Here is a 27,483-nt window from a genome sequence, read left to right as displayed (position 1 = left end):
ATTTTAAGTGACACCATTGAATTTTACAAATTTTATTAACATTACCAGCTGACACGAAAATATTATTTTAAGTGACACCATTGAATTTTACAAATTAGTCTCACAAATATATATAAATAGATATAAAACTCAACTATTGAAATTTTATCATTTTGAATTTAATTTAATATGTCAGCAAAATAATAATTAAAACGAATTATGAACACTAAAAACTCAAATATTAAGGAGTGCTACAAAAATCACTATCTTTTTTCATTCACTTATAGAGGTGTCTAAATGTAAGTAATATACAAAATAGTTTTTATCCGGAAGTCCGTTTTTATTGTTCATTGCTTAATTATTGATCGATTGCAAATTTTCACTCACCTCATCTTTGCCCTTGACGACACACATTTTGGTGTCATCCTCCGGCGACGTCCAGACCAAACGCTGCTGCTCAACGAGATCATGTATGCTTAAATTAAAAACCGTATTTCTGCAAAAGACAAACAAAAGGGAAATGGGATAAGAAAAGGTCCATCGCAAGTTTGTGGGCTACAAATAAGTACAATTTGCCGCAGATAGAATTTTTGCGGTTCTCGTTTTATCATCTTTATCAGTTGAGCACGGGGCAGCTGGCGATTGCGGAGAATTAATTAAAAAATTAATTAAAATTCATTTGGCCTTTTTGGGGGGCGGGCAATCGACACGCAGCCTGTGACCAGGACCTCAAAAAGTCGTCTCTGGACTGTGTTTTGTTTTCCTTTTAACCTTTTAACCTTTTACCCTCCTGTCGGCTCGACTGCGATATTTGTGCAGAAATTCCAAAATTCTCGTTAATAAAATTTTGCACACCCACATGTGGTGCTGCATGTTCGTGTGTGTGTCCGAGTGCGACCCACAAATTGAAGTGGTGCAAGGATGGGCGTGTCACAGCCCCCGAATCCGAGTTCGGGGTCGGAATTTCATAAAATCAACTCATTGATTATTAAAACCACAACTACGTGTGAGTGCAAGAGTGTGTGTGTGTGTATATATGTGTGGTTAGTGCACCTTGGTGTGGGTGCACTTTGGTCGAACACTTTATGGCAAGCATATTCGGGGCTCACCCGAAAAACCTGCATAAGCGTCAGCCTTATCGAAGCTTTCCAAATTTGCTCTGCTCTGAATGCAGCAAAAAGAGCGGAAAATTTTAAATAAATATATAGATATGCAGATAGTATATTTGTGGGAGTAGTGGGTTTGCATACAGATTGCCAAATTGAGTGAGGAACTGAAGTGGAAAGTATATAACTAATCAAAAGGGGCCATCTATATTCATTCAAATTATTTTCGAAAATAATACATTTGGAACAAAACTTTTGGTGTTTTCATTGTTTCCCAGTTAAGCAGAAGAAGAGGTGAACCAATGATACAGAAACAAAAAAAAAAACATTTCTTTTGAATACCAAGATTGAAAACAAAATTAAACAAGAAGGAAAGCAAACTTCGGCAAGCCGAAGTTCATATACCCTTGCAGCTATTGCATTAATTAAATACTTTTGAAAACATTTAAATTATGATTTACTTGAGTATGTGCTGAAAAACATTGAAACTATGATGATTTGCAGCTCAATTATTAGATAGTTATGTTATATATTTTTATTATTTCTATGGGAGCTATATGCTATAGACGTCCGATTTTGATAAAATTTATACCATAATTCTGAAATAATTAGACATTTCTATATGTCGAAGAACTAAACATAAAATTAAAAAACAGAAAAGTTATAATTTTTTTTCATTTATTTTTCCGATTGTTCCTATGGGAGCTATATGCTATAGTCGTCCGATTTTGATGAAATTTAAACCGTAATTCTGAAATATTTAACCATTACTATATCTCGAAGAACTAAACAAAAAATTAAAAAACAGCAAAGTTATAATTTTTATTCATTTATTTTTCCGATTGTTCCTATGGGAGCTATATGCTATAGTCGTCCGATCCGGCTCGTTCAGACTTATATACTACCTGCAATAGAAAGACAACTTTTGGGAAAGTTTCATGCAGATAGCTTTAAAACTGAGAGACTAGTTTGCATATAAACGGACGGACAGACGGACGGACAGACGGACGGACAGACGGACGGACAGACGGACATGGCTAGATCGACTCTACTAGTGATGCTGATCAAGAATAAATATACTTTATAGGGTCGGAAACGTCTCCTTCACTGCGTTGCAAACTTCTGACTGAAATTATAATACCCTCTGCAAGGGTATAATTAAATATTTGACATCAAGCGAAATTGCCATAGCGTTCAGTTAGCAGTGTCACTCTTCAAACGAATAGTTGGATAAGCTACAAAATAAGTGCACGCTAGGCATGTGCATAGCAAACTGCGATTGCAGTGGGGAAAAGGACACCTCCCAGAACAGGACACGGCCTTTGTTTGGCAATTATGCAGCGCGTTTTAATTATGACAACGGCAAAAGGCAACTTCAAACGAACGTGCACCATCAGCAGCATCGCAGGACAGCAGCGAAATCAGCAGAGTTGCTGCAGCTGCATTCTTCCTTTTCCACGGCCGTCACTGTCTGCTGTTTCCGTTGCCAGGACGCATATATAGCCAGGCTACATGCGTACGTATGTACACATAAAATGCGCTGAACCAAATTAGCATATAAAGGGGACAGTCGCCGTAATGGGTTGGACCTGGAAAGCTAGAAAGGCAGGTACAACGGCTCAAATGTTGCTGATAGGTTAAGGGAACCATGCTAGGAATATTGCCATCTGCGAAACATGGATACGCTACTAAAAGATACATAAAGTTTTAGAAAACCAGCAAAAACTATAAAAAAACATCTATCATATTTCCAAACAAAATGTAATGCTTTTAAAACTTTTATTTAATTTTTTTAAACTTTAAAAACTCTAAAGATTTATATTATATGAGTTGCTTGCTAATCGAAAAATCAGCACTAAATTTGACTTTAACGGATCTGCCACTTTTGTTTAACAAAAATGAAATATATTTAGCTTGAAAAGTTTTTAACCTTTAAAGCAGGAAAAAGTTTAAGTTTTAAATAATCTTTACTACTATTATTGGATAATCTTTTTCTATGTTGAATGCTGGAATAGTAAAATAGAAAAAAAGAAAATGTGGCTTAAAGGGTGTATAAATTGCTGGTGTTGCTGTCTTTTGGTCGGCTTGCAACGCTCACAAACACATAAACACTTTAGCGCATTGCTTAGCACACATACGCTGAGTGCAACAAGCAATGCAAGCGCTTGTGAAAATGTCGCGGAAAATGCCAAAGAGAGGTGAATGCAAAGGGAAATTCGACGAGGAAATAGGATGGATGCATGTATGTGTGTGGAGTGGAGTGGAGTGGAGCATTTTAAAGAACGCATTTGGCGTGAAAACCGAGCTCATAAATATTTTCCACACGGCGTAGTGTGTTAGTGTTGCAGTTGTCCCAGTTGTTGTTGTAGTTGCCTGCCAGCAGTGAACGCAACGATTACGCCAGGATTTCCACTGCTTTGGCTCGTATTATCCAGCCCTTGTAGTACTTGTTCTTGTTGCCCCCCCGGCTGCAGTTGCACATTTAGCAACTCGTTGTTGCCGCTGCTTTGCAGTTTATTATTATGCAGCTTAAGCGCAGTTGGCAAATATAAAGGGAAATATGTGCGGAGTTCCTCTATGAAAACGTTTACATTTTGTGGGATAAAACGCAGGCGATAATGAGGCAGGTCGATGCCAACGAAATCGGCCAGGCCCATGTTGAGATATATAGGAGCCCCTGTTTGCAATATGCTTAAAATTAAACGAACGGTTTGAGAACATATGGTTCTGATCGTACGGCTAGGGAAATACGTATTTCAAGCCTTTACTTTTGAACAAGTAGGCAAAATAGTATTTTATTGTTAGCCAAAACCAACGTTATCTGTACTAAAACCGCAAATACTCAAATACACCGCTTACTCTTAAAAACAACCGAAGCAAGAGCTTTTAAGTTTAATGAAACATAAAATGTGACAAGCCAGCCCCAATTAAAGGATAAATTTGGGAAATAATTTTACGAGCGTGTATGTGTTAACGATAACAAGGCAAATCAGGCAAAACAACACATTGCGTGGTAACCATTTGATGGCAGAACGTGGTTTGAAATACCTGCGGTTTGGGCAAATGCCATTCGACCCCAAATTTATTCGTGGCTTATACCAGCATGAACAGAACACGAATCGATTTTAAGCCATATATATTTATATAATATAAATTCAAAGTAGGGAGACATCCAATTGCGAATAACTTAAAAATAAAATATAAAGTGAGTGAATGAAATTAAAAGGTGTGTAGAGAGAAAAAATAACTAAGAAAAAATATAATAAAAAATAAATTCATTGAAATTTTTAAAAGCACAATTTTTTTTCAGAATATGCTGAAAAGAAGTAAATTAATTCAGTTTTGAATTCCTGCAAATTACAAAATAACGTGCACACAACAAACATTCTCCATTTATTTGCCAGAAACAAATTTAAATATATTTAAAATCCGCTTTTGGTTCCCCGCCGTCTTTAACCAACCGACAACCAACAAACAAATCAACCATACGCCGCGTTGCCAGCCATCCGAACAGCAAAAACAACAAGGACAACCAGCAGGGAAAACAAAACCCGCATTCAGGACCCTTTTCAAATATCAGCTGAGTGCAAAAAGGCAACACGAAACAAAGCCGCATGCACATAAATAACGACATTGCGGTCGAGAAGACCTCGAAAACCTCGAAGAGGGTACATATAGAGGGTATCAGTCATAAAATAGATTGAAGCAAAGTGTAACGTGGCAAGACGAAGGCGGGGATGGCGTGTCGCCATCGCTACCGCTGCCATTTTTGTGGTTTGACCCACAAAAAGTATCGAGTACAGACAGAACAAGGCAAAGACCCGAAACAAAAACATTAAGTCTAGACCCAAATAAAGGAAACCAGAGAAAAAGATGAGACACATAAAAAATTACTCATACGCAACGTTGGAGGCTTTCTTTCACGATCTCGCTTAGTGAGACAACTTCTTCTCTTTTCCATTATAAATAAAACCACTTGAATGATTGATTTGATTTGCACCTTGTTTTCACGGTGTTTTCATTTTCTCTTTTTAAAAATGCTAACGTGACATGTAAACATTTGGGAATTAGGTAAATTAACATGATCTGATATTCCTATCGTGAAACGAATGGAAATTATTGCCGTGCCATTTAAATAGGCAAAAATCTCTTGATTTTCGTTTTAATAATCGAGCTACGTGGAGAAGTCTTAGGAATTGTGTGACTTTATTTTGCTAAGTTTATTGGGCTTGCTATGCAAATTTCTAAAGTAAGACACGAGCAGGTGTGCATATATTTCGCACTCAATTTTTGAAACCTTAATGCCGCCTTAAACTGTAGAAAATGTAAATTAGAGAATAAAAGTTTTTTTAGGTTGCTTAAATTTCTTTAAGAAAGAGTAAAAGTTTATGTAAGCCCATTTAAAACATATTGCGCCGTCCGAAAACTTGTTCAATGCCGATAACTATTTAGATAAGCGCTGGAAAACACTTCTTTTCCGTAAATCAATTCCTTATCTCCATAAATTTTCTTTGAATGGCCAATGAAGATGGCAAATTGCAGGACTGAATTCATCAGGAAAAATGCCAGCCAACGTTCAATGTCACACGTCATCAGCGCCCCAAAGGAATGCCCGAAGGCAATCAGAGAAAAGAACACTCGACTTCCGGAATGCAGTGATGCATTGATGCGTTGATGCCGATTCCGATGCCGATGCAGATTCCGATTCCGATTCCGAATCCGAAGCCGTATTCGATGCTGAAAAAGCCTGCGGGGGTGGTATGTGGGTTGACATAACGGTAAATGGCTTTTCTGAATAGCTAAGCAAATCAGGCGAACTTCTCATGTTTCTACGGTTTCGAGGCTTTCGGTTGCGGAAAATTTATGTTTGTCGCCGCCATTTGCATGTGCTCGGTGTATGTGTGTGTCTGTGTGTGTGTGTGTGAAATGGCTGCCATTGCAAAAAATTATTGAAGCGCAGCGGAGAAAGGGGAAATCCCCACCCCCCACACATATCCAACACATCCATCACCATTTCGAGTTGAGCTTTTGTCATTTTTCATTGACTTTTTGACTCTGTCAGGGATACGGCTTCGACTTCAACTTCATTCCACATCACTCGATGATGCTGACTAAGCCAATTCAGGGTTCGGCACTCTGGATGCCCCTATTATACACTGAAAGCCAAGCCTTTTTAATTCCAAATACTTTTTCGAAAGGCTGCACACCAAAACCTTTCCAGCTATGCAGTTTTACACAATCTAAGGGGTCCTTCTACTCTCGAAGCGAGAAATTGAGTACTGCATAGATTTGAAAACTTTTTTTTACTATTTAAAGATACATTTTTTGACGTGTATATTTTATTTTTAATCTTGAAAAAAAAAATGGTTCAAGAACCTTGGAATGTGCCTTTCATAACACAGGTAAAAACTGCAGTGGTCCCTCTTAAGTCACATTTTGGAGAGCGGAAAAATATTATTCATTAGATTCGTAGTTTCGTCGAGGGAGATTTTTTATGTTGCAATTAACAAAAGTTATGCTACAATAAGTGAGCATTTAATTTTTAAGTAATTTTTTAACCTATTAAGAGTTATACTCTGGGATGGGAAAAAAAAATTGAAAATCGTACTCGGCTGAACATAGCGGTATGTTTTACTTTAGCGAAAACGCGTTTGAAGGTAAATTAAGTTGTATAACTGAATACCAGAAACATGCGAAAAAATATTATTTCGACAAAATCCTTTTAACAGGGAATTCACAGACACATATAAATTAAAAAAAGCAACAAAAAAAATCGATTTTTTTAATTTGCGAGAGTAGAATACCCACTTAATTAAAAGTTTAAGACATAAAATGTACTCATCATTAGAAAAGCATTTGCAAGGGAATATTTTGTGTAGTGTATTCACCGGCAAGGATCCCGGCTGACGGTTCGAATTTCCATGTTATTGACCAAAGTTTTTTCTTATGTGCAACAAGCCAGACCAAACGAAACCAATTCAGCCCACCAAACCCCCAACAGAACCACGTCATACCGTGCCATTCACTCAATGGAGGCAGAAAATGTCGAAACTGTCAAATGCCAAAAACCCAAATGTGAATTGCCCGAGCTGAGCTGACCCACAACTTGATATCGTTGTAGTTGCAACACCACCATGGTATTACCCACCCACCAAACCAATCAGTCCAGTTAACCAGGTGGTGGCATTTGACATTTGCCCTTTGGCCAAGTCATGTGCGAAGCGTTTGTTCCTGGCCACAGGCAAACATGCCAAGGCGAATTGCATTTCATCATTGTGGTCTCATAAGCATGATTAAACTCCAACTCCGCACCGAAATTGGACATTCTTCGCAAATCCACATAAAATATTAACTGCATTTTGGATCGATTTTAACATGATGACTCTTGGGCAGACTGCTTTGACCTGGACATCTGTCTGCCATTCTAAAATTACAAAATCGGGGCACATAAAAACAAAGGAAAGACAAAGAAGATATCAGTTTTATCTTGGATTTGTTCACAAAAAAGTCTTGCAGGTAAAAAGTCTGTTCTTAAATATGTAGAAAAAAATAACTAAAGGCATGCCTATAAAAGCATATTTATGTCCAAAAACAAAATGTCAAGACATTACTGAAATAAGCTAATTCTTAATTGCTGGAAAACGATGAAATCATTGAAAATCACTTACAAAAAGTAGCCTATATAAATTAACAACAAGAAATATTAAATAATCAGATTGTTTTATTGGGAGCTATATGATATCGTCGTCCGATTTTAATCATATTGAAATCGAAAATGTCTCCTTCACTGCGTTGCAAACTTCTGACTGAAGTTATAATATCCTCTGCAAAAGTATAAAAAGACTAATAAAAAAATTAAATTTTGTTAAACTTTCCTTATCCACTTCAAATTCATCAATTAAAACCACATTTTTGAGAAGGCATTTACATATTTTCTACAAACAATAGACAACAGGACAAGGACCTACAAGAAATACCTTTACCGGAAATCTGGTCTATGGACAATGGCATAGACTAGGGTTTAAACAATAGCACATCTTAAACAATGACTTTAGACTTACGTAGGCTTTTAAGCCACTGTTGACATGGTCCAACAATTCAATTGGGAAATCCTTCAATCTATTCATTAGGACGATTACATTTCAATCCCAAGGGCTGATGGAATTGGCCACGCAGAAGTGGTCTTAAATCGTCAGAAATTAGCGAATGCATTCGGCACTCGCACATAAACGCGGATGTGAGCAAAAAACAGCACAAACGGAAATGAATTTGCGGTGCAGAAATGATTGTTGTGCGGTTGCACAAAGGACCCAGCCCACATACAAATATGCACTGTGCCGACACAAGAACAAGAAAACAATGAAATAAAAGATGGACACCGCCGAGCGAATGTACGCGTGTTTGTGAGTAAAGGAATTTTCAGACCTGCCGACAAAAGGAAAATTGCATACAAAAATTGGATCGCCCAATGCAAGTAAACAGTGGAGCCAATATATTTAGAAATGATAAAAAAAATACACTTTTCATAATATTTAGATACGGCCCTAATTACACAGGATATTAATATGCTTTTAGGGAAAACTATTTTGTAGTAAATTAAAATTTAGTATATCTATAGAGCGCTATAAACCTAATTGTATATTTAATTCTGAAATTCCAAACCAATTTATTGGTTACTGTGTTTGTCTCCACACAATTTATTATAATAATTTTTATTTTAACTTTAATTAAAAAGCGCATATAAGCCACTGTGCACTCTCGACGATTGCGTTGAAAAAGACGTTAAAAGCCGAAAGATAGGCCGACATATAGAGCACACTCGAGTTGAAAACGTGAGGGACAAAGACAGCAACACAATCAGAGGGGGATGGCGAATGAATCAAGGCCCGTTAGGCAACGAATTGGATTTTTTCTTTGTTCGTTTAGCAATTTTATTTCCGCCTTTGTCGCGATTCATTCGATTGCCTGCCAACCTGACATGGAGGAAAGGAACGGAAACGCACGGGCGGAACGGACTGAAGTGGTAGTTGCGATGGCATGCCATGGAATGTGCCAATGACAGCAGGGAAAACGTTGGCACATATTTCCCATCTTAATGTGTTAACCCAATTTTCATGTCGAGCGCATTGCTGAGGAATATTTATAGATCGCAGCGAGCAAATCTAAAAGTGGAGGGGAAAAGCTTTACGAACATTCACCGCCGACTTTCTGCAGTGTAGAGGTTGTGTCCTGGTTAAGACAAGCACTTTCAGCTTATTTGCATTAGTGTCACAAGAGATACCAAGCGTAATGGCTAAGGTAGTTAGCGCAATGAGTTTAAAGTTTAACGAAATACCAACAGTCCTAATAAAAATAATAGTGAAAGGTTTCATTTGAATATAAGATATTCCGCTTCAGAATTAAACTTTTCTTCTGCAGCTGTAGGTAATAGGAATGGGAAATAAAACAACATTTTAAAGAAAACGTTTATAGGAGTTTAGAAATCCTTTTGACATGGCTGACATAAGATGCGGGATAAAACTAAAAACACGATACCTGCTATGCCACAGGAAATGTAACGGTACAGCTATGCCATGAAATAGGGGCGTTCAGGAGGTCTGGTTTGTAGTTCTCTTGTGAACCTTCCTTTCCACTCTTTTTTTTTTTTGTACATTGTTCATGACGTTTCACATGCAAAACGCGTGTCACATTCGCATTTCCGCCTGTCATCCTAGTTTAGTTGGTCCACCCTACCAGCCCCTACACCCGAAAAAGCACACCTACCCGCACGCACACTGCAAAACCCAAGCCCACGCACACACCCAAACACACGTGGCGCTTTTTGGCTTTCACCAACAGTCGCCGGAGAGGTTTCCTTTGGTTACTTTGACTCTTTTGGGGTCTGATAAGTGGATATGTGCGTGTGTGAATTCCTTTTCGCAGTGCGAGTGTGCAACTTGTTAAAAATCCATTAATCACGTAAGTGGCAACTCTGGCAACGACATTGCCGGCATACAAATTTGTTCATGCGTGTTAAAAAAAAAGGAATGGGAAACCCTCACCCGCACTACTTTTCACCCCCTATATGTCAGAGTATGTGAGAAAATGTCTGCGTGGGGCTCCTTTCCCGTAATTTTCCTGCTTTGGTTATTTGGTTATGCTTTTGCATTTTACTGCCTCATTATACGTACATTGTAAATAGTTGTGCTGGAAAACTGCTTAAACGTTATTTATAGCATCTATTTGGACAAATTATTTTGTAGATTTATTTTGTAGATAATTCAAAAACACGTACAATAGCACAAAATTATTAAACAAAGATTGCAAATAAAATGAAAATTATCTTGGAAAATGTAATAAAAACATTTTGAATTTGAAAATAACAATCTTAACAACTTAATTATAAGTTTATTATCTTAACTTTGAGCTAAGTTTTAGAAATGACTACGATATTGAAAACTTTTTTTTACAAACATTCAATAGCATAATATTAAATTGGTTTTCTTTGTAAAATAAATTTTGTATTTTGAAAACGAAGAGTTAAAGCCCTTGAATTTTAATACCTCTCAATGACCACAAACTATTTTAAGTTTCAGACAAGTCAATGGGACATTTTCCCATTGTACTTTTTGATAAAGGAATTCGGTTCCATGTGCTAATGCCTTCTATTACAAGCTGCAAGCATTCCTAGACTAAAAAAGTTTGCAGAGCGCCACACACGAAGGCAAAGAATCAAGCGAGTTTATTAAGTCTAGTTGGGCCCCAAAATGTGTGCAACATTTTAATATGTATGTCAGTGCGTTGTCCAAGTGTGAGTGCTAATGTGTATGTGTTTAGCGGGTATATGGGTATGTGCTCATATACTGGCATTGTCTAGGAAAAATATAATAAATCCAACATATTTTGCGGTCTCTGACAACGACAAAATATACAATACAGTCGTCCCACCCAGAGAAAAGCGCTAGAGTCTCACGCAACCCTGGCAACCCTGGCAACCCTTTAAGTCTTCTGGGGCTATATCTCGAGTAGGAAGTACTGGAAACTTTAGCACAGTTCCTCATATCTTTGGGGCACCTGCTGCAAAAGTTTCCGCTTCCTTTGGCACTGGTTTTTGTTTCTCTTGCCAGCGTTGCAAAATCAAAGTTGCCACAAACTAGCTAGGGGTAGACTTTTCCACACTCCCAAACTCACCATCTTTCCCGTATACGTTATACCCATTTTTGGCCATGGGAAAAGTTTCTAATGTTTGTACGAGCATATATGACGAAGTGAACATGCTCCTATCTTCTACTTAAATTAAATACAATGTCTGCGAAAAGTAAATTGAAGTTTGCTTTATGTGCATTTTTCACTTGCCCTTATCCTTTCCAATTTCGGAAATTCTCGCCCTCGCTCTGCCTAAGAAGTTTCATTAAATTCTCATGTTCAACTAATTCTCTGGAGCCGACTTACACGGAATATATACATTGGGGAATCGGCATTGTAGCGAAGTCAAAGATGATATTTTTGGGGGTTAAATCAATGAAAGTTTAATTGAATGGACCTTAGCTCTTGTTTCACAAATAAATATATATTTTAAGTGCAAATAAGGCAATTTATTTAAATATTCGATTGGAAATTTAGCTGCTAATTAAGAAAAATAAAAGATATATAGAGTCTTACCTGGCACCGATGAGCAGACTGTTGCCATCCCTGGTGACGAGCTTGAAGTGATCCACGACACTTTCGTTACCCACAAACTTCAGTACATCTTCGGGACCTGCAAAACGGAAAGAAAAGAGGATTATAAATATATTGCACCGGGCAACAGGGGAAAGTGGCCTAAAAATGGCTGGGAGACAGATGAGTTGGCCGGATGGTTTTGGTTCGGCCAGCAAATGCCTAATTAGGCAATTAGGCAGCGTTAAAGGCGACAAAAAGCAGTTGAGAAGAATGGAAAAAGGCAAGCGGATAATCTGGCGGCACAGAGAAAAAAAAGGGAGATGGACCAAGGGGGATGCGGAAAATGCTGCCACATGGCGGAGCTTAGAGAAACGTTGCAGCTGGAGTTGGAAAATGGGAAATGAAAATGGGGCTGGGTGTCCTGATGGCAACTTTCCCCCATAGATATGCAAAAAAAGGGGGCAGATGCACCAAGAATAGCCCGTTTAGCAGCACCAACATAATCAGCAGCTGCAAGTACAATTTTTGTCCTTCGTTTACTTGGGTTATTTGCATCTGCTTTTTGCACCCGTACCGGAAAATCTTTGTTACTTGCCACTTGCCACAAATTGCCGCCAGTTCATCTATCTGACTGACTGATAAAAAGAAAACCAGTTACCAAGGGTCTTTTAAGCCGAAAGACACACTTTGAAACTCAGATAGTTCATTCAGTTTTTTAGGTAAAATGGTAAACAAACGATGTACTTTGGTAAACCATTATAAATATAATTTTTAAATATTTACAAACAAGGATTTTGTCTAAGGTCTAAAGAACAAACCATATTCCATAAATGTTTTTCGAAAACTACAAAGCCCTTGTAGCTTTTCGTATGCACCTTCCACGTAATTTCAAAGACTTTGATCGTAAAGAAATAAAATCACGCATACGACATGTATATTGCCAATTTTGTATGTTTATGTTTATGTTTGATACAAAATTTGGATCCCACTTTAACGTTGAGGTGTTTTTATCTCACTTTAAAATCATCATTGATGCTCTTCTTTTGCACAACTTTTTGCCTTTTCAGCAAGCTTTTAACTTTTAACTGCAAATGTTCGGTCAACCACAAAAGAGCGAAAAATTTTTCCACGTTTTTTTAACCAATGTCCTTTTCAACGCGGAAATGGCAGCGCGGAAGAGGGCTGGGGAATGCCACCTGGTTATTGAAAGCGCATTTGGACGCTTTTCATGCTCGTCCACTTTTCATTTCAACGGTTGAGGATAAAAAACCAAAAACTGCAAAAAACGAACGCTAAAGTTAATGGGTAGAATGAACGCTTTTATGCACGAGACAGAAGAGCCTTTTGTTTGCTTGACATTTAACGTGACACGCGGGACATGTGCACAACCGTGGGGGCGGCGTTTCGGCTTTTTCAGGGCGGGAGAAGTGTGCCAACTACAGGAAAAGTTAAAACCTGGACCCGCAGCAACAGAGCCCTTCAAATGAAGCGACATTTTTTTAATTTGGCTCTGTAATTAAAAGTAACAAAAGCAGCAAAAAGCAGCCGAAGGAAAGGAAAAAGAAACAAAAGCTAAAGAAAGTCAGGGAAAATGAAAGCAACGAATGGAAAAATAATTATTGCAGACAAAAACATGAGAAATGCTAACGGTAGAAAGATAGACAAGCAAGATGCCATGACATAATATAGATGTTGGAAAAATGAGGAACTTACAAAATATTAAATACAATAGTTAAATAGATAGCAGTTTGGTTATTCTCCTATATAAATGCCGAATTATCCTTTTTAATTTGATTTCTATTTAATAGATTTATATTTAAACACTTAAAAATGATTAATAATAAATAAGCGCAAATCATAAAGACAATCATAAATCATAATTTCACTTTAAAGAAATGCAATATTAATAGCTAGAACCATTTACTATTTAAAATATTTAAGATTATTGTTACTGATTTGAAGTCTAAATCTTCGGGTCATTTTCTCTACTTTCCTTTCAGTTATTTTTCAAGGCATTGCTTTCAACCATTCTCATTTGTATGATAATGATTCTCATTTGTTGTCTTCGCAGCTTTTCCTCACCCACAAAAGGCCACTGCCAGCCCATCTCATTACTCAGCCTGTTCCCCGAAGCACTTTTTGTGGCAGTAGAAGTCCAACTTTTGTTTAATGCCACCGCGGGCCTTTTGTCGACCTGGCCAAAAACTTTGTAAGCCCAAAATTGTAAGCTAATATTTGCCTTACCTACATCTGCACACAATACCACGCGCACACACATTCATCTGCATAGAGTCAAAAGTGGAACCGGAAAAGAGCGAGAAATTCCGCAACCAAAAATCTAATATTTACCTTGACTTTGCAAAAAGCAAACGGCAAACTAAAAAAGCGGTCCCCCGACTAATTTCTGTTCCCCATGAGCACACTAGCATAGTTACATGCACACATATATATAGGTACGTATATTTGAACAAAGGGCCGTCCATCCAGACAGGAAAAGGAAAGAAAAGGGAATCGAGTCTATCACTTTAATCAACTGGACCGTCTGACTGCTCGAAATTATGCAAATTCAACGGAAAATAAAGTAAAATTTCTGACGTACGGCATCTAGCAAGTGGACGGAAGTGAAGTGAAGTGGAGTGGAGTGGAGTGGAGTCCTCCGTGTTTGACATTGACTTGCGGACGTGACCGTGCAAGGACCAAGCAACTTAATGGTCAACTTGGTCAACTTCATCGCCACCACCTTTTGCACACACAAATCACAAATCGGTGAGCGGTGGGGCAGAGGCAGAGGCAGAGGCGAACAAATAAGCTGATTATTAAATATTTTCTTAATGAATTTTTCATTTGCACTTGCGGAATTTCTCGGCATATTTGCTCATGATGGCCTTCACTAGCAGGTGTGATGACCATTCGCGCAGCTCTCATTCCTTTTGCAAGCCATTCCCAGGCAGCCAGGCCAGTCAAGCCAGCGAAAGGCAGACAACAATGCAGCATTAAAAATGCAAAAACCTTTTCTTTAATGCAAGCCAAATGTAGCTCTTAGTGCTGCCAAGAGAAATAGCAGAAAAAGGCGGTGATAAAAACGGCTAAAAGGCACCGGCACTAACGCACAGCAGAAAGGAAGCGGCAGTCTGTCAATAATAAAGGCTTCCGGAGGAAAAATGCAAAACGGTCGACTTCTGGACTCTTAAGCTGGTTATGAATCGCATGCAAGTAGATGTTTACAAAATGCACGGAAAAACTTTACCATCATTGTCTATATTGGTAAAAAAATTTCCAATTTTGTTTTTAAATTGTTTGCTTGTTATTGAAACTACTTTTTTATAATAGCACAAACACAAACATATATTTAAGAATTGTAAGCTGTTTTGTTTTGTGTGTGCTCTTTATATATAGTGGTATACTTGTATATACCAATTATTTCAATAGCTTTCCGTTATCACTAAGTCCCAACGAATACTCTTACATTAAAACAATACAACACAAATTCACAATACAGTGAAAGAGGCACATGAATGTAAGAAGTTTGCACGAATATAATTGGGAGAATAACAGATTTTTGTATATGTTTTCACATGGGGCTTGGCAAAAAAAAGAGCTGATTAGGCATAAATCAAGTGTAATCTACAAACAAAGAAATAAATAGGAATTCAATGCCCCAATTAAAGGGCAACTCAAAGTCTGCCCACAAAAATTAACAAAAAATAAAAAGCATTGGCTAGATTGTTTATGAAACAAAATTAGTCAATGCTAAATTGATTACCAGAAGTTGACAAAAATATTCTTCACTCAAATTGAATTTATTAAAAATGTGTTGTAAATTTTTAGTTAGCTTTAGTAACCTTTGACATTATCTACCATACCCTACACTTTTCTTCCGGATTTAATGGCGCGGATGTTGGGCAGCTGAAGATTTCGCCAAAGGCTGGCAGATTTTTCACCGACTCGCTGATAAGCGCAGTGTCCGATTCAGATTCAAAATATGACAAATACTTCTCAGTCCCCACGAACTCCTGGGCATAATTGAGTAGAAAGAGCTGCTTCAACGGCACATCGGTAAATTCGGGCTGATTCTGATTGAACTCGGAGTTATTCCCAAAGTAGGTTTCGTAGATTAGGTCCAGACTGGCCACATAGGATGCCCGTTTGTTGATTTCCTTAGCTTGAGTCCGATTTAAACAAGACAGGGCATCGATGTAGCCCTGATTACCCTCGAAATCTCGTAGCATTTGTCCAAGATTTCCTTGACTGTCAACATTCAGGAAATATGGCTCAAAGCTTTTCAAAATTGGTCGAGCCAAGCTGAAGCCCATCAGACTCATTTTGAAGACGTCATGACTTTCGGGCACAAAAAACGGCTCATGCAGCATATCGAAGGGCACGACGATTGTGTTACCACTTTCAAAGAAATGGGGCTTGGGATCCTTAAATGGCAGTTAATCAAAGAGCAAAAAGAAACCAGTTCCCTTGGGAACAGGTCCATCAAGTTGTTTTAGAACTCGACGCGCTCGATGCTCCATTACTTTAAGCTGAGCTCTTGCGAAATTAGGCTCCGTGTCCAGTTCCAAATCTTCGTAGAAATTGGTGACGAAGCGGCGATGGTTTACATCATGCGGCATTTTTCCCACTGTCACCGACATGGCGAGCAGTTTCTGTTGCAGATGGGAGACTTCGTTGTCGGTCAAGTGGAATCGATTCTCCCCCAACTTATTCAAAAATGTTTGCGACAAAGCATCAAAGAGTCGCTGAACTTCTTTGGTGTACTTCTCGAACTTTCCCTGTCCCAGATAATAGTTTTTGTAGAGCAGATCGCTGGCCAGCTCCATTTGCACTGCGACGGCAGCGGTACACGTGAGTTCTCTTTTAACTAGTCTTCCATCCAAGCCTAGTAAGAAGAGGCTGAGTTGAACCACCAGGTAGTTGGCCACCACCTCGTTGTCGTACCTTCTGAGGACTCCGTTTAGACCCTCCAGATACTCCATGTTATATATGTAGATTTCAAAGCTGGACTCAAAGGGTCGGCCAAAGATGATCTCAAGGTACTTGTCCAGTTGTATACCGGTTCGTTTCACGATATCTTCAAGGTTGTAATATCCAGAATTGCTGCTTTGTATACCGGCCAGTGCCTCAAGATCAGCAGCCAGATTGATTACACTTCTGGCGAAAGGAGCAGCCCGGTTTTTCCCCACTCCGCTGCCTATTAGCAGACTCGTGATTGTGGACAAGTCGTTAAATGTGTGCAGGTTTGTGCCCAACTTGCCGTCGGGCACGTACTGGTATAGGGAAAACTTGGTGGAGTCCCTTTGGTCCGGCTCTATTCTAATCCTGATCAGAAGGTTCTCCATTCCATACCGTCGCAAGTGAGCAAGCGTCTCTAGCCACTGGAACTTTTCCTTGGGCCACTGACTTCCGCGGGCAACGAGTGACGGCCAGGTTATATTCTCACCCGGAGAAATCAAGTCCAGATAGGCCATTAAACGGCGAGTATTCTTAGGGGCCGTGAGACAGGTATTGTAGTAGCGCCACACTTTCTCCTCCACAGACGTCTCGTCTATGAAAACTCGATCCTTTAGCAGATCGAACATTGACTGCAGCCTGTCTGTATATCTTTTCCTGATTAGGACGTTATCGGAATAACAAATTTCCTTTTCGTGCAGCTCCACGAATTTACCACTGGCATAATTCTGGAAGTCCTGGCAGGGATCGGCACTTTCGTTCATCACCTTCTTCAGGTAGTCCAGAATCCGGTTATCGGGGGTGGATCCAACCGCAAAGCTTAACGAAACCAGCAAGCAGAAAGCTCGCACTATTCTAGCCATTTTAGTTGGGAAACTGATGCCTCCGAATCATAAGCAGGCATTTATATAGACGACTGTTTGCAAAGGGGGTTTTGCTGCTGATAACTATTTCGTTAGTCGAACTCAAATATGTGAAATACACACAAATTAAAATAATCAAAAATAATAAAAGTCATGCGTAGATAGAAGAACAATAACAAAAACATTTGGCAGAACGAAAGATGAGAACGAAGCATCGGCAAATCTAATCAACCTGCGAATTAAAATTAAAAAACTGAGAATTGTTAATTAAGATTATGTTCAATATGCAGTTAAAAAAATTAATTAAATTAATTTTCAAAAAAAGAAAACTTAGATTAATAAAAGTTCTTCTTCCAATTGTTGGTTGTTATTATTTTTGTTTTTAATGAAGAAACCAAAGACTTCATTTACGTTTAAAGATGTTAAGACATTACTTGAAGAGAATATCCTGACACCTCTCATAAAAATGTATGTGAATAAAAAATAAAAGTTCGTCTTTCGAGGGAGAAGGTGAAAAGCGGCTTCGCTTGCCGGAAAACAAAATGCAGCGACGCGTGAAAAACATTTCCCGATTTTGGAAGCCTTTCCACACACCCCACAAGAGCAGCAACAATAACACGGAGGCCGCAAAAAAAAAACGGGGAAAGGGAAAAACCCCTCGTTGAGATTTGCATTTAATTGAAATGAACGCCAACGGTCGACGGAGGACACATCAAATGGCCAGACCAGACCAAACCAGACAGAATCTGAATCCGAATCGGAATCGGAATCTGAATCTGAATCTGAATCCGAATCGGACGCACAAAAGGCAGAAGAAGAGGGAAAAAAAGGGCAAACAGCAAAAGGCCGAAATTCAGGGGGCCCTGGAGTTTATCCTCCTGGAGGTCCTTGAAATGAAATCCGAAATGAACGCCGGGAGCTGACCCTGGAACAAGGACAGTTCCGCAATGGCTCCTCCGAATTCCAGCTCATCGACGGACTGGCTCCGGTCTCTTTCATCCCCCTTAGCTCGATGGCAATATTTGATTTGCTTTGTTTTGTTTTATTCTGTTCTGTTTTGGCCCTCCTGTGCCAAAACCAAAATTGTCAATTTCGGATTCTGCTGACATCGGCATCTTGATGGCGAGTCACTGTAATTTATCGGGGATTTTCGTAATTCCAGGTGCAAATGGGATTGGTAATGCTAAAGCTTATAATAAAAAAAAATTTGCATTGCTAAGAGAGATTACATTCTGAACGTATTATCAAATGAGCAATTTAAAATATAAATGGGTGCATGAAAATATTTTCTTTAATTCCCTTAAGCTTAACCGACTTATTCAACAATATTCTTCCCTTCTCATATTACGAATCGAATTTTTTTCACAGCATTCACCCCAAATAATAATCACAAATCATTCCAAATTATCTTATTAAATATTCTGCATACTCCATATATAGCGGGGGAAAAAAATCGTTAAAGCAACCCTCAATCAGTGGGGAATATTTTTTCCACTTCATAAGCTTTTTTATCTCGCCTTTTAATGCAAGCAAATTTTTGTCGAAATCAAATTTATTTAGCGCAAGTGACGACAGCCACGCCTCGATGTTTGTGTAAAGTGAGGAAAACCACCACAAATAAATAGCTTTCGGCAGTAGGATACGATTTTTTTTCGCCACATTGAAAGCGTCATTAATATTTCAAATCGTTTGTCAATTACATTCGCATTCATCACCAATTTATGCCTGAAAAAAATACATTTAAAAATCAAAGCGGGGATAAAAGAAGTATGTAAACTATACGGAATTCATTTAGCTGCCAATAAATTAAATTGTGAAACTACACAAAATACAATATTATAAATTTTTTTTTTCAATAACCTAGTTAACATTCTAATGACGAGTTTTAAAATAAACATTCGTTTGCAGTTACTTTATTTAACCAATTTGTTTTGGTCAATTTGAAATTATTAATCTGCTGCAGGACTAAGGAGACTTAAAAACTTATGGTCTTTTTTTTAATTCTTTTAGAATCTCAAATGGTTAATAACGGAGTTACTTATCACTGAGAAAAATCTATACATTTTACACGAGGCCACCTGTCGTTCACTTCGTTCTTGGGCTTTCGTGCTTGCAGCAAAATGAAATTAATCGGGAGACGTTAAGGGAAAGGCCGTAAAGGCCTGTAAATTCATTTAGGCCCAAAGAGCAGAGTTCCTGGCGTTGAGCTTCTCCGCGTGTCCTGCGGTGGCCGCGAAATGTGACAGGATATGAAATTCATGCCATTTATGCAGCAATTAACGCCAGGCACATGCGCGGGCTGCAGGATCCATAGGACCTGCAGGACTTCGGCGTCGTACTGCATGCTGCTTTAATTATTATTGTCTTATATTGCATTTATTTACGCACGTCGCGTCCTGCTTACAGATATCCTTTATGCACTCTCCGGAAAAGGATGCATTTTCCCGACATCGCGACCCTGTTCATGTCCTTTGCGGCCTGTTGAAACATCAGACGGGCCACAGTCGGGCTCCTTAATGACAACAAATTGTCGCAACAAACTACCAGGTGTTCCCGCAAAGGAAACCAAAAACTTTCACGGCACATATGTATGCAACGAAGTGCGAAGCAACTTTATCTGAGAATTTCAGCAGAATAAATATGTTCCAATAAGTAGAGTAATAACTGAGAGCTCTGGATAACTGGATGACGATGTAAATTAAGCGTTGCAGGTTGCTCAAATTGCCATTGACTGTTGACTTATAAGAAATAATTTTTTCATTTCTTAAAGAAAATACATTTGCAGTAGATTTTTATAAAAATGTTCTACGCAGAAATAAACAAAAATAAGCCACTATCAATCTAATATTCTTATACATTTTTCAGTGTACATTTGTGAAGTGAACCTTTTAAGTTTTAAATTAATTACAAAGTAACATCTGCTTACTTTTATTTTTTTATTGAGTTTTAGGCTGTTTTAAACAGCTAATTTCAAACATTTTGCACATTTCATTTCTTAGAATATCTGGTTCACATTAAATCGTAAAAAATAATCAATGTTTGACAGTCTCTCGCTCTTTTAAAGTGAAATTTTCAAAATTTAGGTTGCACACTCTTTGTGACACTTATTTCTTCGTCATTAAGGAGCATCCCCTTCTAGAAAGAACGTGATATGTTATCCAAACAGGGTCTAAATGACGCTACCAGAGTTTCACATCCCCATCCTGCCCAGCCGTGTGTTTACTCGCATAATCCCAGATCTTGGCTCGTGGCACCCAAACTCACAGCGACATGACTCAGATAAGATGTGCTTTACATGTGCCTAAACAAACACGAGATGGGAGGCATGTACCTGGGTGCCATTCCACTCAGGTGCAGATTATCCCATACCCACATCCATTTGCAACTGGGGCACACCAGAGTGAATCAGTGTTGGCATACTCAATGTACATTAAGTAGCTAAGTTGGGCTGAAAACAACGCTAGCCATAAATTGAAATGAATTCAATTCCATGCCTTTAAAAAGTAAAGTATTTAAGGATATGCCAATGAACTGTTTATTCCCACAACAATTATATCATAACATAAGTTCCTTAATTTCAAATCAATTTATTAGACATAGATAAGATTTTTATCAATTCTGTTGTTCATGAAATTTCCAAATAAAGCCAAATATTTCGGGAGGATTTGAGATATCGTTATTCCACTATGACTTAACAAAATCACATTTTACTTTTTGTTGGCATAATTAAATTAGAAATGTTTAAATTTTGAAAATTTAACTTTTATTTTATTACTTTTAAGTGTAGGCAACTAGTCAAATTACATTGCCATACAAATTATAAGAATAGTGAAGATAAAGTTTTTAGACTTGTAAAATGGTAGTTTTAGTAAAATAACTAGCTGAACATAGATAGTTTTAAGTACCAGATAATTGCAATTTACATGCCGTTTAGAATTATTTAATATATATTTTAATTATAGATACATCACTAGATCCCATACGTTTGCTTTAAATTTAGCTAACAAACAACTAAGTTCGCAGTACTGAACAGATCCCAGGGCTCAGGTGTATGCACTAAACACACGCGTCACTTATTACAGTGACAATGATATGCCGCTTGCACACAACTATGGGCACGAGCTCCGGGGCTCGACGAGCTCTGGGCCTCATCCTGGGCCGCCAAACAAATGTCGGCGGGTGTAATTGATCAGGACTGACTGGGGCACGCACACAATCAAACAATGACTTGCAGTTGCCCCATAAATCGACTGCACTTAACGCCAAGGCAGAGGGGCTCATCTAAGAAATGCTCGGCACGAAATCCAAAATGTCAGAGGCGGGCGAAAAAGGTGGGCAACACAACATGCATGCTATGCATTTTATACAGGAAGAAAATTTCAGGAAAAACCGTGAGGCTTTCACAGCGATAGAACACGTCCGAGAAGGAAAATAGTGTACGCGTTGGCAATCATACTAAAGAATAATAAAAGCCTTTTTGTAAATATACCTTGTCGGAGAAGTAAGCCTAAATTACAATTTTAAAGTAGGTACTTAAAATGAAATAAATTGAAAAATATATATATATATCTTTGTTTTAAATCAGCTTCTAATTAACTGCCCAAAAAAATACGGGAAGAGAGGTAAATCTTATTGTTAAATGGTAAAAAAAATATTATAAAATCATCATTTCTTGAATTGTTGCAAAACAAATTTTATTGCAAATATCATAAAAAGAAATATATAAAATGGTATGGCACTGTGGATTTTAATTTTTTTGCAGTGCCCGTGCATGCAGCACGTGCTGAAGTTGATGTGAATTGCCACATGGCAATACATGACCCATCCTCTGTGGGATCGCCAACTGGTGCTCCGTCCTGATGATGATGAAGCTGATGATGGCGACGACGAGTATGGGCACTTTGCTCCTGTTTAATGATGCCGTTTGGCTGACGCTCGAAGGACATCTGCCCGGCTCATCTAGACGTGGCTGCTGAGCCATTGCAGCGCCGTAACAGCCCCATGTAGGTTACGTTCGCTGGCTTTTCATCAGTCCGGATCCGGAGCGGGGCCATCTCAAGTCCGCTCCCCTTCCGAGTTGCCGCACCGATGAACTGATGATCCAATGACCCATAAAACGGACGCTGCCACCGGGCGGAGTCAGCTTTGCCCGGCTTTTGTGGTTCACATGGCACGCGCACTCTCACATAAAGCGCCGACCGCAGTGATGGGCAAGGTAAAACTTTTAATTGACCCAAATAGGGTACAACAAGTTAGTGTAAGCAAAATATACCCAGCTAAATATTTTTAGCTGGGCAGATGGGGAAAAATATCAAAGTTCTAAAACCACATTTAATATTTTGGTAAAAATAAAAAGAACGATTAAAAAACATTAATAATTTTATTTTATATATTAACCCATTTTTAGGGCTCAACCGCCAATGGTGTAACAACATTACGACAATTTTTTTAAAGGACTCAATATAAACAAAAGTTGTGTAAAAATCCCATTAAATTACCAAATTGGGTACAACAAGTATGTGTAAAACAAATATGACCAGCTAAATATTTAACTAAAATCATTTTTCTTTACGATGAAACGAAAAAACTATTAATGATTTTTTTTACCCACAGAAAATAAAATTGGGGAAAAAATACATTCAGGTACTTCCCATCACTGAGGGCGGCTCATGTCAAATCAAGCATTTGGTAGTTGGTCGGATCACATTCCCAAACGGCAACGGAGGAAGGCTTAACTTTGCAACTATGCTGGGAACCGCCCAATTTGCATCGATGCATCTGCCTCGAATTGAGGCCAGTGGTACCCACAAAACTTGCTAGCGTGTGTATCTTAGGGATTAAAGCCGAAAACTGACATATGTTCCTAATTTTTTCTACTACCGAATCGAAATAAATAACTGAATTAGGGAAATAATTTAAATTGTTTTGTGCAAGAGCACTTTTATTAAATTATGAACAACATATTTTGATTTTCGGTTAAATTAAACCAATTTAAAATAAATAAGTTCACTTGAGAGTATAACAATAAAGCAAAATTAGTTTTCAATCTCATTTTAGTCTAGTTTTTTGTACTTTTTTTTTTGTGTCATTGCCATCGTGCAATTAATTTATATTTGGTTGCAAAGCTAATACATTTTTTTTTACTTTAGAGAACGAAGTTCATTTACCTAGCAAGCAAATACAATCTGATCGAACCTATTCCTATCTCCAACATTGTTCAATTTAATTTTTGAATTTTAAGTACTTTAAAAAAATTGTTATTTCTATTGGCTGAATCTAAACACCCATTATTTTTTAATAAATACCCCAAGATTACATTATCCAACTGATTGTAATATTCAATTTAAGATTTTTTCCAATTGCTTCCACAACTTATCAATTCACATTGAGAGGTATACAAAATTTAGCAGCAGACAAAGCAAATATCATGGAAACTGCAAAAGGAATAAAATCCACATGAGTGTACTTTACCCTGGGATTTGATTTGGTGCGGACTCCTTTGAGCATTCAAAACGTCAATGTCATGTTTTTACGATGGCGGAATATACATATTTATAGATCCTTTCAACTACTTGTGGCATTTCGAGGTCCCTTGCAAAGAGTTTGCAGCCTGCTCAGCACTTTGTCGGGGTAAACTTCTTCCGCAGCGTTTTATTTATTTAAACGGAAAGCCGATGAAGCCGAAAGTCTTAAGTGCGGGGTGGGTTGGCGAAGGAACGAAGGCTTGCTTTGAAATCGACCAAAGAGGCTGGTGCTTTTATAATTTTACGCTGTCGAATACGATGGCAAGCGTACGGCTCACGTACCAGGAATACAAAAGACATAAAGAGTACAAAAGATATAAAGTAAACTGAAAGTAAAGATAAAAGCGCCACAGGCCCTGAAGAAGTGCAAAGACAATGATAAGAACTGGGGATAAGGGCGAGCGCAGAAAATGCTTGTCAAAATGAAAAAGAGGAAAGCTGGGAAAGCTGGGAAACATGGAAAACGCTGAAGTCGACTCCCCGGCTTTTTTACTTGTCATGTCGGGGTCGGGACCTCTCAAAGGCAATAATTTCGCCTTGGTATTTATTTTCACCTTGGCAACTGATGAACTGAAAAACTTAAAGTTTATTGGGGATGCTTATGGAGTGCAGTTATTTAAAGGGTAAAGTATGGTTTATACTTAGAGAGTATTTAAAGATACTTGTTGAAGTGGAAGTTGCGGAAGTTCATAGTTAATATTGATACACACCTGGAAAGATACAAAAAAAAAAGGTTGCTTAACACATGTTTAAGTTTATATTTTAGGTTTAACAATATAATTTTTGTTAGTTGGATGCCTTATTAAACAGTATACACCGTCTTAAGCATACAAATAAGGCAAAGGGCAATTAAACTAATTTTATTCAAATATATTTAGCCATTTACACAATTTCTTTCCATGACAGTAGCGCACTTATAAGTTACTTTTTCCATTGTTCACCTAATTCCGATGTGGATGTCTTAATCCCTTTTAAGTTCAGTACTAATTAAATTCTTTTTTTTATTTCATTAAGCAAGCTTTCACAGTGCATTCATTATTTTGTATTGATATACATTTTAATAGCACACACTTAGAGACCAGCGATTTCCATTTGCTCTTCCCAATTTTTTTGTCAGTTCATTCAATTCACTGATTAGTTTTCAATTGGACCAGCCATTAGAGCTCCATTTGAGTAATGTACATCGCGTTCTGCAACTGTGTTGAACAGTTGCCTGGCGACTGTCGGCTAAAATGAATAATCGAATGGCGCTCGGAACTGGGAGCTGAATGGAATCCTGGTGCTGCCCCTTTGTGCATATTGCCCTTTTGGTTCGCTGCTCGCTCGCTTCCGTTGCAGCTGGTTTTCCCCGAGTTTTCGCCTCTATTTTTGCCTCCATTTTTTTTTTCTGCGATTGCTTTCCAGCAGGCCACCCATTTATTTGCTCGTGACAAGAGGGTCCAACCAAAGAAACAAAACAACGTTTAAAAGATGCAAATACCGTTGGGTTTCCTATATTGCGGATGGCAAAATGGCAATAAAGAAAACTAAAATCAATGGAAATATTCGCGTTGGTATAAATTCCCTTTGAGGGCAATGGGCGAGCAACAAAAATTGCACACAAAAAGAGAATACAATTCGAAAAAGTTTGTAACCCAGATTCCTTTACCCTTTCGCTTGCAATTTTTCACCAATTTTGTATTATTATTATTTTTTTTTTTGAAACTCCAGCCGCAGGTGTACCGCTCGTATATGCTGAAAATAGCGGAACATGAATCAGAAAGGGGACGAAGTGCAGAACTTTCATTGTTTGCATCAGACCGAAAGGTAACGCATTTTTTGGGCTTAAAAACTACAGTTTCATGAAACAGAATTTCTTCTGCTGCATTTTGTACGCCATTGGGTGTGGATAATATTTTCGTAGAAAGTAATGGAATGAAAGGCTTGGCCATGTTTAAATTCTTTAAAAAATATTGTTTTAAAAATATACTTAAAACTTAATGTTTTCGGATGCCATAACTAAACTATCGCAGCTTATTTTTATGCTGTTTTCTTTCCTTTAATTGTACAACTTTCAAGATAATAAAACTAAAATTTTTATAAAAATAAATTTGTTTAGGCCCTTTTGATATTAATACAAAGCTTAGGCCGCTACTGATGGGAAATGTTGTTTTTGAATTCCGTTCTGTGGTCTTCATCTTGCAGAACTTGTGAAAACTTTTTCCCCTAACTTTTTTCGCTGTTTCTGTTCCTGTTTCTGATTCTGTTATTGCTGCCATTCTCTTTGCATCTCCTCGCATTCGCTTTGCCTGTCCCAAGCACACTCACACAAGTACACACAAATACACACCCACATGTCCTGGGGCAAATTTATTGAATTCGCATAGCAGCCAGGAAGGCAACTTAATTTTGAAGAGAAACTTTGTTAAGGTTCGCCATGTGCTCCAACAAACAGGAAACAACCGAAAAGGCCAGCCAAAACCTCCCAGACATTTTCAAGTGGCTTTTTGGGTGGGGGCGTGACCAACAACAGGAACAGAAACAACAACAAGCGCTGCTAAAGTTGGAGGTTTCGGTTTGTGTTTGCATTTTGTTAAGTGTTGAAAATTTATTAGTTTCACCTTAATTTGTTTGTTGACTGCGCTTGGCAGAGGGGTCCCAAAATGGTAACCGAAAATGTTTCCTTTTTTTATTTGTGGAAGCAATTTATTGTTATTGCTTTCAACGCCAAACAAAGAAATTCCGATACAACAATTTCTGAAAAAGGATCATATTTAATCACCCAAATGTCAGTTTCACAAATGTTCTCAATACTATTGGGTATGTGGTTTAGCTTAATATAAGTTATTTGTGTTTAAGTGTTTAGCATGTTCCTAACTTATATGTTTTTACTTATTCGTTTATTATTTTTCTCAACTAAATGCAACTCATAAGCCCAATTATGAGTTGCATTTAGTTCAGCCAGGAATGCAATAAAAATACAACACAAAAGGTACAATTGTATCACTTTCTAATCGAAATTTCATAGACGATAACATACACAAACTAAAAGTTATTGTAGCGTTGAAATTAAAAGCACATTTTAAAATAAAATTTCTTTAATAAATAAACGATTAACTATAAAGTTTATGGAATTATAAACCTAATAATTTATTTATTAAATTTAACATAAAAAATTTTTTGATCATTACACAGAAATATATTTTCAAAGTTATTAAATGAAATAAGTTCCGTACCCAGTTATGTAAAATAACTAAAAAACTAAAATTGGATTGGACTTACTCTAAATAAAGCCTAAACTTTGATCTTAAGTTAGCTTATAATATCTAAAAGTTCTTTTATAATTCATTAAAATAAAAGCACCAGATTTATTATTCAGTGAACTAATTTTACTGTTTAATCTTTCTCGTAATCATTTTAAACTCTTCATAAATA

The 27,483-nt window shown here is 37.8% G+C and overlaps 1 protein-coding gene across 1 annotated transcript in view; it reads right to left on the bottom strand.

Moving 5' to 3' along the window:
- The window catches only part of LOC128263415 (semaphorin-1A), a 143,721-nt gene that overhangs the window by 35,356 nt on the left and 80,882 nt on the right, over positions 1-27,483 (bottom strand). Inside the window, 2 exon segments of the mRNA XM_052998448.1 lie at positions 367-475; positions 11,727-11,823. Of these exon segments, the coding sequence (XP_052854408.1) occupies positions 367-475; positions 11,727-11,823 (206 nt within the window).

The sequence above is a fragment of the Drosophila gunungcola genome, unplaced genomic scaffold (assembly GCF_025200985.1).
Source record: "Drosophila gunungcola strain Sukarami unplaced genomic scaffold, Dgunungcola_SK_2 000001F, whole genome shotgun sequence".
Lineage (NCBI taxonomy): Eukaryota > Metazoa > Arthropoda > Insecta > Diptera > Drosophilidae > Drosophila > Drosophila gunungcola.
This window is presented reverse-complemented; position numbering and strand designations above follow the sequence as displayed.